Source organism: Glandiceps talaboti, chromosome 8 (assembly GCF_964340395.1).
Source record: "Glandiceps talaboti chromosome 8, keGlaTala1.1, whole genome shotgun sequence".
Classification (NCBI taxonomy): domain Eukaryota; kingdom Metazoa; phylum Hemichordata; class Enteropneusta; family Spengelidae; genus Glandiceps; species Glandiceps talaboti.
Genome location: NC_135556.1, coordinates 14,681,553 through 14,696,242, shown reverse-complemented (window position 1 = coordinate 14,696,242; position 14,690 = coordinate 14,681,553). Strand labels below are relative to the sequence as shown.

The window sequence follows — 14,690 nt, the reverse complement described above, 5'->3', positions numbered from 1 at the left end:
TACTTGGTCAGTTTTGGGCCAATTACTTACATGTGCTGTTACATGTATCATGGTATGTTTCCTTGTTGACCATTGCCCACAACTACTACATGTATGTACATGTACAGAATGGTTTAGATGTATGTGATTAAATCTGGAATCCATGCTGTCATGTTTCCATTTTGACCACTACCACACAACTAGTAATGGTTCTACGGTGTGAAGAAGTATGTGAGAAGTGTGGAATCCATACTGTTATGTTTCTATGTTGACCACTACCCACAACTAGTAATGTTCTATATTAAGAAGTATGTGAGAAGTGTGGAATCCATACTGTTATGTTTCTATGTTGAACACTGCATGCCCACAACTTCTAATGCTCTATGGTGTTTAGATATATGAGAAGTATGCCCATAGTCATGTTTCACTGTTCACAACTCCTACATGTAGTACATACACAGCAACGTATGTGAGTAAGTCGGGAATCCATGCTGTCATGTTCTACATTCAGAAAATGAAATGCCCTGTGGATATTCTTGAATCCTAGCCTATGAGTGAAGCTTGTCTATATAAATGGTTAGAGACCTCCTGTAAAGAGACAACATCATGTCTGTGTCAATTAGCCTGTTATGTCCAGTAATCTGTTTTCCTAGGCCATGTACTGAGAGTAATCAGTGATAGAGACCTAACCATGCATACACACAATCAGTCTGTGCTTGCATATGTGCATCCCAGCCTAATCTGATTAAAGTCACCATAATGAAATAGTTTCTCAGTTGAATTTCTCTTCTCTTTCCAATCACAGCTTATTGCATTTTTTACATGCATTAAATTTGTAGGCCTTGAGTTTCATTCATATTATTATTAGCGACTGGTTTGTTTGTGTGGGAATTTAGTTGTAGCTAAAAAAAAATTATGGAATTGCTTCTCAATGGTGTCACATGTTATTATATACTTTGAAAGCCTGTGATTCTTGATTTCATACTGGAGTGTAGTGAAAGTAGATATGTTCTTGTTTATAAACAAGATCTTAGATTACTGGTAGTTCAATAGAATTGGATGGTTTGCTACCTGCTTGCCACTCCTTAACCCAACCTATATGTAGGAATGCTGTACAGTACAAAATTGACCAGCTATGAAAGTAAACGGGCAAGGAAATTAGCATGGTGCAGCGCCATATAAAATATTGAATATACAGTATTTTTGTTTTTGTTTTTGTTTAGGATGGTGGGTACAAATGTATACCTACATGTACATGTATGTTCCTTTTATAGTACTAGACAAATTTTATAGAATGGGATGGTCCCAGATGAAAGGTACATATATGCCAATTTTACCTTATTACCCTCTTTCAGTTACTGGATACGTTCCTAAACCATAGTAAAAAAAAGTTATATACTCCAGTGGAAATAAAACCATTAAAAATTTAGCATCTTGTACAAATCAATAACCATGACATTACACTAAGTACTTGGGTATTCATACTGTGTTGTAGTAGATGGGGGAAGACCTGGTGTGTGTCATGAAATGGACATAGTTCCAGGATAGTATTATTTTCAGTGGTGAAATATATCTGATTCACTATTACATGATTACTCTTACATTGTATACATTGGAATTGACAAACGATATTATAATATTCAAATGTACCAGTCTCAGGGTTTTAACATAACATTGGTATGTACACCGTAGGAGATGTGAGTCTATGCTTGCAGTTTGGTCAAATGTTCGTGAAGTTATGTAGAGATTTCTTTGCTCTCTGCATGACCTCTTCAACCAGGAGTCAGAAACTGTCCAAAACAAACTGCCAATGAAATCAGTCCTTTGTACAGATTAATCCTCTTTCTACCGGGGTGGAGGGAGGGAGGGGAGGGAGGGGTATTTCTTTGTACAGAAAAGTGCAAGTTGGAAAACAGGAGTGACATGTATGGCTTCCTAATTTGTTCTCGGCTGAAGTCAAAACAAATTGTTGTGTAACATAAAAAGTAGGAATTTCATGCTATCAGAAAGAACCCTACTTTCTGAGTGGTCAAATATTTGTGAAAGGTCTTGCCATAAATTGATGAAATAGCTGAGAATGCCTGGAGAAGGATACTTGCATTCCACTACATGTCAATAGTTTTTGATTTCAAGTGGTTTTTTTTTTTTACTTCACCAGAAACAGACTATTTGCTTAGATTTCTAGCCTCACTGTACTGGATCCGGGATGGGAGTGCTTGATTGTGATGAAGTTAAGAGTGTTTGTAAGAATTCCTTGAATGCATGCATGATTTCTAATACCAGTACACCATAGAAACAGTGATGTAAGGAATGTGTTATGTCGTACACGTAATTATAGGAATGTAACTCAATTGTTCCAGTTACACATGTATTAGCCTTGTCAAAAAAAATACACAAAAAAACCACCAATTTCTGTGCTGTAAAAAGGGCAAGTTTTCCTATAAATTTTAAGTTGTTTTACGTTTTACGGAACAAGTATGCAGACAATGGTGATACAATCTAGTTGTTAGAGGTAGAATACACTTATTTACAGATAGAATTAGTATCTACAAACATTGAGCAGGTGTAGACAGATAAATCTTCGTAAAAAAAAGAAAGTACGTTTGTAAAGGGACGAGAAGCCAGAGGCTGTAATTTGTGCGTGCATTCAACACAATTCTATTGCATTGTACACGTTAGTACAACTGTGACCAAAATAGATCTCAGCTTTAAGAGTGCCCCACGGACACACTCCACACTCGGTTGGGTCACCAAATTGATGTTACAGAGGTTAAAGGTCAACACCCTATAGCTTCAGATACCTGTAACCCCCAATCCTACCACAGTCATTATCTTTTTACAGGAATTTGACCTGAAGCAGGATAACCTGCATCATACATGTATCAGTGCTTTTTGAACAGGCCACTCCCTAGGGGGGTGAGTGGGTCTCTGTAAAGACACAGGACAATAAAGTTGCTTGTCAGAACATTTCACAATCACTTACGTTAGTTGAATTGCAGAATTCATTCCTTCAGTGTATGTTAACTGTGACAATGAGTGCACACACAGTGGCACAGATCATCGTTCATCAATTGATATTTCAAAATTTCTGAAATACATCTGTGTACTTGAGTACTCAGGAAAAAAAGATTACAAAACTCAACAAATTGTCATTTTAAGCGTCTACATAGAATTAATGAGAAAATGTAGTCGGTGACTGTAGAATAAATAAAAGTTGTTCATTAATTTCAGTTTGGTGACATTACAAGAAGTCTAAATAATGAATTACAAGGATTTTGATATTAAAACTTTTGTTAGAGTTTTAGTGACAATTTTTTTTATCATGGAGTTCAACATATTCTTCCCTGCATATTTTCACAGTCCAAACTGTTGTTTGTGGAGAATATTTGTATCAGCTAGAGAAGCGGTATCAATTTACTTAGATCGTAACTTTCAGGGAATAAAACACCAGACAGGCTAATGTAGCTGAGTTTATTACGTTGAACTGACACTGTGACCTAAAGCCTAGAATCTATACTTGTTTCAAAGAATTGCATTTCATTTCCTTTCCTGTAATAGGACAGCTTGTCTGTCTGTCTGTCTATGTGACCGATAGTACTTGTAATATACAATGTCTTATTTGTGATATAATTCACTTCCATTTGTATGTCGTATTCTTCTCTTAAACTAAGGTTTGGCCATCACTGCATTGATTTTAGTTCCAGCGAATCATTAACGGCTTCTTGTGAATAAAAGGCTGTTATTTCCTCCTTTAGTTCTGATGGTCTCTTCAGTTTGCTCACTCATCTGTGACGTGTGCTACTGGTGTAGACATAGAGTTTTGGCTACCAATAGTACTGATACATAAACATAATAGGGTTTTGACTACCAATACAGCCTAAGTTGTTAGGTTTAACCAGATATACTGTAGGCAGCATGGCTGAAAGGTTGTTACTGGTCATATGTGAAGTGTTATTGATGTACAGCAGAGCTTTGACTAGGAAAAAGGCCCAAGTTGTTAGTGTAATCACATGTTAGTCTAGTTCCTGACAGACCACATTCCATACTGCGATAACTTCACACTTATAAGATATAAGTATGAAGTTAACGTAATACGTAATACGTAATACAGTCCGTCAGGAACTAGAATACGAATGTAATATGCTGTAGGCAACATGGCTGAAAGGTTGTTAATGGACATGTGAATTGTCGATATACAGTAGAGTTTTGACTACCAGTACAGACTAAGTTGTTAAGTCTAACCACAAATGCTTTAGGCAACTTGAATGTTGTTACTGGTCATAGTATATGAAGTGCTACTGATGCACAATATAGTTGTGACTACCTCTCCTGTCCACGTTGCTAGTCTAACCATAGACATTGGTTTCTTCTCCACTGTCTATGGTATAACCACATAAAACAACACATGCTATATCGGCAACATAACTGAAAGGTGTCAATCGAAAACAGGTTCACATCCCACCCCACTACACTCTTCCCTCCACAAGAATATGGTGGGATTGTTGATGCCAACTACACAGCTAAAATGGAGGGAGAGTACATGTATTCCTACCCTACTGAATGCTTGGAATAGTTACATTGTTTGTTTCGTATTACACACCTTGACATGAAGTTTATGCAATGAATACTTCCTCCATTTTGTAAGCTTTAGTACACTTTCCATTTTTGTTGATATAAATAGTAATATGAATGAGCTTAGAGTTGCTACCAAGAGACCAATTGTCAGTAGTTATGTGATAATTTTCTTTTCTAAATATCCAATATATTTTTTTTGTACATGTACGTCTGTTAGCATACACTACATGACTGCAGGTGAATACATTGCCAATGGTATTATGTGTATAGGTTGATAACATGTACTCTAAACAACCAGTCTGTCATGCGTTCCTGTCTGTGTTCAGCCATTGCAAGGTCAAAGGTCAAAGGTCAAACATGTACTTGTTATTGCATTTATGGGAAGAGTGAGAACAGAACTTCATGAAGTTTGTGGAGAGACATTTGACATCAATAAATCTTGCATCAGTTAGTCCCTGCCCATAACTTGACACATGGAATGCCTTGGTTAACTTGTACTTCAGAAATATATTTCTCAACCACCAATGTTTAGACACACCCTCAGAAAATGATAATAACGGTGGGAGAAAGATTATTAAAGTTTTCAGTATTTTTTGTATATTAGTTATCTCTGGCACTCCATGTATAATTAGCTGAAATGTGAGCAAACCTCTGGAAGTATTCTTTAGGGTTGCCCACTTGGTATAATCTGGATGCCAATGTGGTCTCTAAACGGAGGTGTAAATTGTAACGATACTGTATAGGGACTACCTTTTGTAGACTACACCTGGTATACAAGCTATGGTAATGTTTCCTGTAAAGTTTACTCTATGTTGTCATAGTAGAATAGTCAAGTAGCATGTTGTTATTGTGAATTCACATTCCTAAGTCTACTAAGTAGCTGACGTCTTTCCTTTTATTTGTGGTCAGTTTCCGGAAACCACACATGTTGTCATTTCCTACTCTATGTATGTACATGTACTGTATTCAATTGTAACAAATTGTTGATGGATTTACGTTGTTGCTATAGTTTGGTCATGTCCTGATAGCTCCTGTTTGCTCTTTACCTAATTTCTGGTTCAGTTTGAATGGGTTTTGATGTGATGCAAGTTTGGCGTAAGGGTTTCAGCTGTGTTATGTCTTGTACAGATCTTGATTGCTACATTTTTGCATACAACTTATGGTTAGGATCTTAACTAGATATGACTACAAACTTCACTTTTACTTTTTGTGTAATGGATGTCTTTAACGAAAAATCAACAACCACTTCTGTGTAGTAGGTTTTTGTTGACATGTAAAAATTTATTGTGTATTTTCCCAACTTCATCTATTATAAATGAAGAATTCAGTTGAGAAAATCGCATAATTGCACACAACCTTTCGGATTCGACAGTACAGTATTAGAGTCAGACTACAAAACATGTGCTGTGCTGTGCTGTGCTGTGCTGTGCTGTGCTGTGCTGTGCTGTGTTGCATGGCATTGCATTGTGCCACCTATAGGCCAGTTCTTGAAAGGGTGGGCCACTTCGGTGACCTGACAGCATATTGTACAGACTATACACATGTATAAATTATAATGTTGTATAGTGTATCTGTAATCCAAAAGCTAATAAAACTCATTGTGTTTTATACATAACTTTCAAGTTGACAAGGTGAAAAGTAGAATCAAACAACAAATATGTGTAATACCCAGAAATACCTGTCTTAGCAAAACACCAAACTTTCAATGCCCTCAGAGTCAGTGTAGTCATAAAAATAGGTCAGTTGATGATCTTTGTTTTGAACTTCAATCAATAAATATGGCAGAGTGATACTGATATGTGGAAATTCTATCACCCCAGGACATTTATTGCTGTAAAGTGGAACAGCCATTAAAAGTCTGGTATGTTGGCCTTGACATGCATGCATACTTCCCATCTGTTTGGCAAACCAAGTACATGTGTTGTATCATTTGTTTCATCACCACAACATTTATAAAGATGGGAATTATAGTAATGATGATTTTAACATTTAAGAAAGTTTAGTAACTAATGTGTATGTTTACATGTAATATTTCTATAGATTTAGATCCTAGATTGTAAAGTAGGCTACTTGATGTTTTTATGCCTACCACAACTTTATAATGGCTTTGTGTATACAAATTAGCAGACACTGGGATTGAGAGCACTGTAGTATGTTCATGCACAATGTGTGTGATTTTAACCATAGACCCTCCACCCAGTCTATGTTTTAACACAGTACATCGCCATGTATGTCATTACCCGATACATATATATATATACATGTATATTACAAGAAAGTTTAGAAAAGTGTATGTTTAAACATAGACCCTCCACCAACGTTGGTAGAGGGTCTGCGGTTTAAAGTTTAATACTGCTGCTAAGATTGAACAATCTGTACTAAAGAAAATTGTCTAGGTCACAGGGATAATTTTATGCAGACAACTTTTGTATTAATTACATATTGAATATCGCAGATGATGAGAACAGATACACTAGATTTTAACACACAGTATGTGTACATGTATCTTATACTAAAGAGATCACTAATCAACATCACTGAGTTTCAGAGACGTGTCATGAATAATGCATGTAGCTAGACTGACTCAAAGATTTGTTGCTGTTTGTGTTTCACATTGCTTCCATTCTCGCAAACCAGAGTTATTATTTCTACCACTACATTTTGAACCTGTGGGAGGCTCGTTAAGAACGTTGCCGTAAAACAGGCCGTGGTTTGCGACGATGATTGCTTCGCCCCTGTCGCATTGATGAAAAATGGCAGCATTGTTAAGTTTGTTGCTGTTTGTGCTGATCCACATTACTTTGCCATGTCGCACTGATGTACAGGTGATAAGCAACAGGTTAAGTACAGACAACAACCATCAATGTAAACCACAGCCTCTTTTACGGCACTGTCCAAAACACGCCGTTCAATATTTCGCAGTATGGCCGAAAAAATAACAGCTCTGGTTTGCGAGAATAACAACAACAAATCATTTAGTCTATGCATAGTGATACATTGTATGTTATTATTCTTAAATAATATTTATACGAATAAAGATATCAAGTATTAATAATTCATATTTGATGTTGTCAATACCAACACATTTTGTATAATTGTCTAAAATGTAAACAATTTAAATGTGTACATTTCACATAATTTTGTTTTGTATTTTGTCTGCAGTTTTTTTGTGTTCTAACATATTTCCATCACACTAACTTTGTGTTTCTGTCACCTTTCACCTTGTGTTTGTTTGTTGGATGTCTCACCTCTGAACACTACAGATTAGTTACAAGGTAAGAGAACTGATCATGTGATTTCTAACTCAATCAGTGATTGGTTAATTGTGATGTGTTTTATTTTGTGGGAGTAGTTGCTTCAAGGTTATGCTATAATACTAGTTTGCCTCACATCATTGTGAATTCAGCAACCCTCATCAACTGCTATCGCTTTAAATTTCGCTTGGTTGCAAATAAGTTATAACAGTCTGTGAAATTCCATCCTTCAAATCATTTAATTCCTGTGTGATTCTTTGCATGTAGATTGTCCATGAATTCTCTGTACCTGAAATAGAATATTACTGCCTAGGCACATCACAAAAATAACAAAAATTCAATTTCTTGGTTGACATCATAACTTCTGCTCCACGCACTTCACATGCGTTGCTACAGGCGTGCATAAGAATAAGTTGACCTTCTTGTTCTATTTTGACCCTCTAGTATGAGGTAAAAAGCTATTGCAGGTACTGAGAATAAGTCAACCTTCTTGTTCTATTTTGACCCTCTAGCATGTGATAAAATGTTATTACAGGTACTGAGAATAAGTCGACCTTCTTGTTCTATTTTAACCCTCTAGCATGAGATAAAACGATATTGCAGGTACTGAGAATAAGTCGACCTTCTTGCTCTATTTTAACCCTCTAGCATGAGATAAAAAGCTATTGCAGGTACCAAAAATTGCATGAATCTTTATTGGAAGAGTACCATACAATGCCGTGTAATGTACTATACACTTACATACATACATACATACATACATACATACATACATACATACATACATACAATGAATGTATTAACAAATAGTCCAATAGAATCATTTTCCTGAGTGCATGTAGATGTTGTCAATGACTTGTTCCCACAGTGCATGACTAAAAGCATGTACATGTATTGATGCATAAAAACAAAGAGAATGATAGAATATCCACCATCCCCAAGGACATGCATTGAGGTCTTATATACCACAATGAGCTTTATTGCATAATCAATTTGGTTAAATCGAGTCATTCTTCTCAAAAATAGTTTTCTTACGAGCTGTATAATTATTGTGAGGCTTTGCCTCATCTGCACGAATCATTGTCACCCAAGCTAACATGCAATAACAATATTCGGTCATTTCATTCATTCATTCATTCATTCATTCATTCATTCATTCATTCATTCATTCATTCATTCATTCATTCATTCATTCATTCATTCAAGTCTTTAACCCAAACCCTGCTGTAAATCTGCCTTTTAATCCTGCTACAATGTGAGATTGTATTAGGCTCTCCTTCCATACAATTACTGTACATTCCAATCTTGTAAACAGAACTGTTTGTTTTGTGTGTTTGGCTTGACTTGACTTTTGTTTTTTGGTCTGTAGAGACGTCAAAGAAATCCAAAGGGAATGTGACAGAAGACTTAAGAATGTAAGTACGGACAACAAGACACTAGTAATTTACAATGAAAATGCTAAGTTAACGATGGAATAGTCCTTATATTTAGACACCCCTCAAATATTAAAGACAACTGTGTCACAATGGAATAGTCCTTATATTTAGATACCCCTCAAATAAGGCACTCTGTTACAATGAACTAGTCCTCAGTTTAATCAGATACCCCATTGCTGTATTTCTTCTACAATGAGCTAACATTCTAAAGTGTCAACATACCCAAAAAACAGTTGTGGTCTTTCTATAATCCATGCATACCATACTTTATCATTTTAAAATTCCTTCGATGACAAGTATACGTCAACACATTTCAAAAATAGATTTCATTTCTATTTTCTGCTGTCATCATACGGTTGTTTATCCATCAGAGTCAGAGTGACACATAACACACATTTGGCTAGAAGGTTGAGTCTTGGCCGACCCCCTACCCCAAGAAATGAACAACCAGAACAGGTCGCTACACAACTGAGAAGTGAGTGTATCACAGAACAGAGCTGTCTCAGTATAATCAAAAAAATTGAACTGAGACATACATGTAGATAGTCTGGATGCTACAATGGTATCGAATCATTTCTAGAGATCTTGAGATTCGATGAAGGATATCACTAGACTGACATGTAGACAACCTGAGCAAACCTTAGTTTGAATATGAATTTGGTGTGGCCAATCAGAGTAGGCCTTTAGTAGAATGTTGATGTAGCCAACCAGAGTAGGTGTAAGTAATCACAGTGGAAAATTGATGTGGCTGACTGACATAAGCCTTTATTACCTATTATATTATATATAAAAACTTTTGACCCTGCACATTTTGGACACCCAAACTGATTTTGCCTCCCACTTGAACTACACCTTGTCACCAGTTGCTAAAGATGCAAGTACAAATTGTTTCCACAAAAAGAGTTATAAAAATGATAGATTTTGACGAGAAAAAAAAGCACTTTTGGAAGTGTCGTGGTCTGTGGTTTCGTATCACAACAAAATATCGATGTAATCAACCAGTCAACCAGGACTTGTCTTTATAGCTCACAGCATGAACTGAAATTGATTCAAGTACATATGTTTTCACAAAAAGAGTTATAAAAATGATAGATTTTGACGAGAAAAAAAAAGCACTTTTGGAAGTGTCGTGGTCTGTGGTCTCGTATCACAACAAAATATCGATGTAATCAACCAGTCAACCAGGACTTGTCTTTATACCTCACAGCATGAACTGAAATTGATTCAAGTACATATATATTAATAGATATAAGTAAATTGGGTCTGAGTGAGGGCTACTGATTTCAAAATCACCTTATTGAATATTGATTTTCGTAAAGTCTGATAGTTTGTCAAGTATTTTAATAGACTGAGATATTTTTAATGACAAATTGATTTGTTTCAAACAGACAAGGGTATGTTTAGTCACTCATTGACCTCTGACCTTCACATTTCATCACAGTAGATGGTTGTTATCTCAGTGTTGCTATAGCAGGTTGTGTTTAGTCTACCAATGGTTGATAAAGTTGGTAGATTTAGATCAGAGTTGCCCAGCAGAATCTCTCACTGCGCTAAAGTTATGACAGACACTCGTGGCCTTCATCACCTTTACAAGTAGCCAAAGAATACTGATAACACTATATCACATCCTCCGTCTTCTTCAGCACCATTGCTGTAATAGAACAAGACAATGGAGATGATTTCTAAACAGAATAGACAAGTTTATTGTCTTGATCAAGTTTGTCAATGTCACAGTGGTTGACAAAAATCACATCATAGTTTCATATTTTTGCACAAGTCATCCATCACTAAAGATGGATTTCAAACAGTACAGTCAAGGTAACCATGACGACGGGATGCTAGTCAGCTTGCATCGACCAGTAACTTGTCTGAAAGTTCTAGCACTGACTGACGTGTCTGTACCTATTAGCATAACTTACCATATACCGGTATATGTACTTGTTCTTGGTAAATATACTGGCGCCTGGCAAGCTATAACTTGTTCATTATGTAAGCACTAGTCTAAATGTTAGTGTGTTTACCCATTGCTAATGCTATATATAGCTATGCTGTAAGAACTCTGGCCTGGTTTACAAACCAAATCCAATCTATGTTGTCAGAATACTTGACATAACTGAAAGGATTATAGACATCACCACTTATTTAGCTACAATATGTTAGGGATTGTCACCACCAGTAATGTGTCTACTTGTCACCGTATTTGTCATATCTATGGTGAATTGTCACCACCAGTAATGTGTCTACTTGTCACCGTATTTGTCATATCTATGGTAAATTGTCATCACCAGTAATGTATCCAGTTGTCACTGTGTTTGTCATATCTATGGTAAATTGTCACCACCAGTAATGTGTCTACTTGTCACCGTGTTTGTCATATCTATGGTAAATTGTCACCACCAGTAATGTGTCTACTTGTCACCGTGTTTTCATATCTATGGTGAATTGTCACCACCAGTAATGTGTCTACTTGTCACTATGTTTGTCATATCTATGGTGAATTGTCATCACCAGTAATGTATCCAGTTGTCACCGTGTTTGTCATATCTATGGTGAATTGTCATCACCAGTAATGTATCCAGTTGTCACCGTGTTTGTCATACCTATGGTGAATTATCACCACCTGACACCAATAATGTGTCTACTTCTAGTATGTCACCATGTTTGTCATGTTGACACAAAAACAGATATTCAAATAAATTCTCAAAATATTATATAGTGGATATATGTCTATCAGTGATTGTATCTATCTGAATCAACAAGACATTATCACATTGTGTCAAACATATACAATATGCTAGTGTCACAGTGGTTTTCAAACTTCCTTCTCTGAGTAGAATATGGCTTGTCCTTGGCTAACCATACACCCTCCACCTTGGTGAGGAGGGTCTTTGGGCAAACATAGCCTGGAACTATATTAGTGTGGGCTTGTTTTCTACAATCTCTCTCTCTCTCTCTCTCCACCATATAGTCAAATGACTATCTCTAGCTCGATATTCTGGTCTTACCACTGACAGCACTAGTATTGCAGCATTGGTGTAAATGTGATGACGTTATCACATTCTTACGTGACTTACTTTAGAAGTTGAGTTTGTAGTAAATTGAACGAAGTAACCAATTACAACCACCTGTCAGTGTGTGATGGATTATTACTGACAAGTGCTGTTCACTATTCCCCAGCAGGAGATTTAGCCAGATTTTCGGTAGATATTTTCTAGTTGACTATACATGTATGTGGAGAAAGAGATTGTAGAAAATAAGCACACACATATAGATTCTAGACTATGGCTAACAATATACAGGCAAATCATTGTCATCACATTTTATCACAGACTTCAATAGACAGGAGTCCTTACTTTCAAGTGATACAGTTTTATGAAAACCTAACAAACTGTCCCTGGTTTTCAAGCTAGGATTTTGATTCACAAGTCTTAAAGTTTACATAATGTCTCTTTTCCTACATGTACATGTATACTAGACACTATGTTGGGATTAATATGTTAACTCTCAAATGAATAGGGAAATATTAGTTCATCCAGGTTAAAGGATAAATGACTACTTGGCCGATGTCTTTCCATAGACTTGGCTATCTGATTTGGTGAATGACATTTCAAACCAGGTAGCTAAGTCTCTGGAGTAACCTGAAATATATATTGTACCATGAGTCTTGTTACATAAATTCACCACTATTGTAAAAGTAAGTTATAACAGTTCCTATGATAAAAACATTCCTGTAGACTGTCGACAGTTGTTCGTGCCTTTTTGCTACGTTTTATCTAAAACTAAAGTCGTCACCTCGCTCCGATCCGGAGCAATACTATAACCGCGTACTGATCAGCGAGTGTGCACGGCAATCGCAGTTCCTATGAGTATGCATTAGTATTCAGTGCTACGGAACGAGGCGACGATTTTTTTTAGATGAAATGTAGCAAAAAAGGCACGAACGACTGTCGACAGTGTAAGATTCCTGTTGAAAATACTTGGAAGGTGTGTGTGATTATAATGAGAAGTCAGTCGTTTTACCTAGTCCCTGTAGAAATGTATATAATACAGTAGCTGTAGGCTTCAATGTAGAATAATCAGTTATACGGCAGTGAAATAGATGTATACATCATATAGGGGACCAAGTGTGGCATATTTATGTATGTTTGTTGATACTTTGATCCAAACTATTTCTATTAGAGCATACTTGACAATCACTGAGCACCAGTATCTCAGTGATTGGAGAGGTATGTGCATCTATGTATTTCTACCACTTATGTCAAATGTAAATCCATATTACACAGTGAAGGGGAGGTCATTCCTGTATTCAGTTCAAGATTGTTCTGTTTTGATAGTGCATTTAAAAGTAATGAATTGTTGCTTTGTCTTGTAGGTGTGTATAACACTTTATTGGCTTGGTAAGGCTGCCCAGACGATCAAGAGATATAGAGGTCCACAGTTAAATTTGACAACATTTACACATCTTCTGTCGCCATCCAACCTGACAAAGGTAAGTTGCAGTATATTTGCATCGTATATCTCGTTGATTCTCATAGCTTTGAATGTCTTGATAAGAGATAGAGGGAATGTAGAGAGAATTTGAGGTGTTCCATACATGTAGTGTGTGTTTTTTCTAAAAATATTGGAACCTGGAGTACAAACACAGGGAATCTTCTACAACTTGCATAGCCTCTAGTATGTTGTACAGTGTTTTTCACTAAGGGTGGGGAACCCCAGTACATGTAACAGAAATGGGCAAAGGGGTAAAAATGGCAGTGTTTCCCCACAGAGTCTATGGTAAATTTGTTGGGGAACCCTGGAAAATGACATGGCAACCTCACTAGACCAACTTACCGCCCTTAGCAAAAACATTGTTATATCAAAACTTTGATTTTGAACTGAAGTATAAAAACGACTAGAAAACTCAGTTAGATTTGCCCATTTACCAACCTTAACAAAAACAGTGGTAGGTAAAATCTACCAGAGTTTCCCATGCAGTTTATCAGTCACTTTACTTGAGTTCCCTACTTGCCAACCTTTGCAATGTACTTATGGGAAACCAGGAAACTCCTATACGGTAGATTGTATCTACTTATCTTTTCCTACATGTCATCAAAAAATAACAAAACATAGTTTTATAACTTGTAATCAAGAATCCAGAAGATTATCCATTGATCCCAAAATGTTTTCTTCCTGCCATTGTTCCACCTAATTTATGTCTTTTATACCTGGATTTTGTTGTGCTATCTGTTATGGAAAAGTGGGAAAACATTGTAAATGTCAAGAGATCGGCAGAACAAGCTAGCTGTGGGCAAAGAACATTCAAGAAGTCTGTTAGTAACATGATGAGATAGTACAGCTATGTCAGCCATAAACCAGCGTTAGTGGTGTAGGCATGTAGCCAAAGACATCAAGATAATAATAATGGTGTTTGCCAGGCAGCATTGATGAAATTATTTACCCTGTC

The 14,690-nt window shown here is 36.4% G+C and overlaps 1 protein-coding gene across 7 annotated transcripts in view; it reads left to right on the top strand.

The window, feature by feature from the left end:
• Positions 1 to 14,690, top strand: part of LOC144438507 (uncharacterized) — an 86,676-nt gene that overhangs the window by 45,131 nt on the left and 26,855 nt on the right. For 6 of the 7 annotated variants that reach the window (XM_078127564.1, XM_078127565.1, XM_078127562.1 and 3 more), the window contains exons 5-7: positions 7,818 to 7,829; positions 9,178 to 9,223; positions 13,617 to 13,733. In XM_078127564.1, coding sequence (XP_077983690.1) covers positions 7,818 to 7,829; positions 9,178 to 9,223; positions 13,617 to 13,733 — 175 coding nt within the window. The remainder of the gene's footprint in view (positions 1 to 7,817; positions 7,830 to 9,177; positions 9,224 to 13,616; positions 13,734 to 14,690) is intronic. The other variant, XM_078127561.1, reaches the window with a different exon arrangement.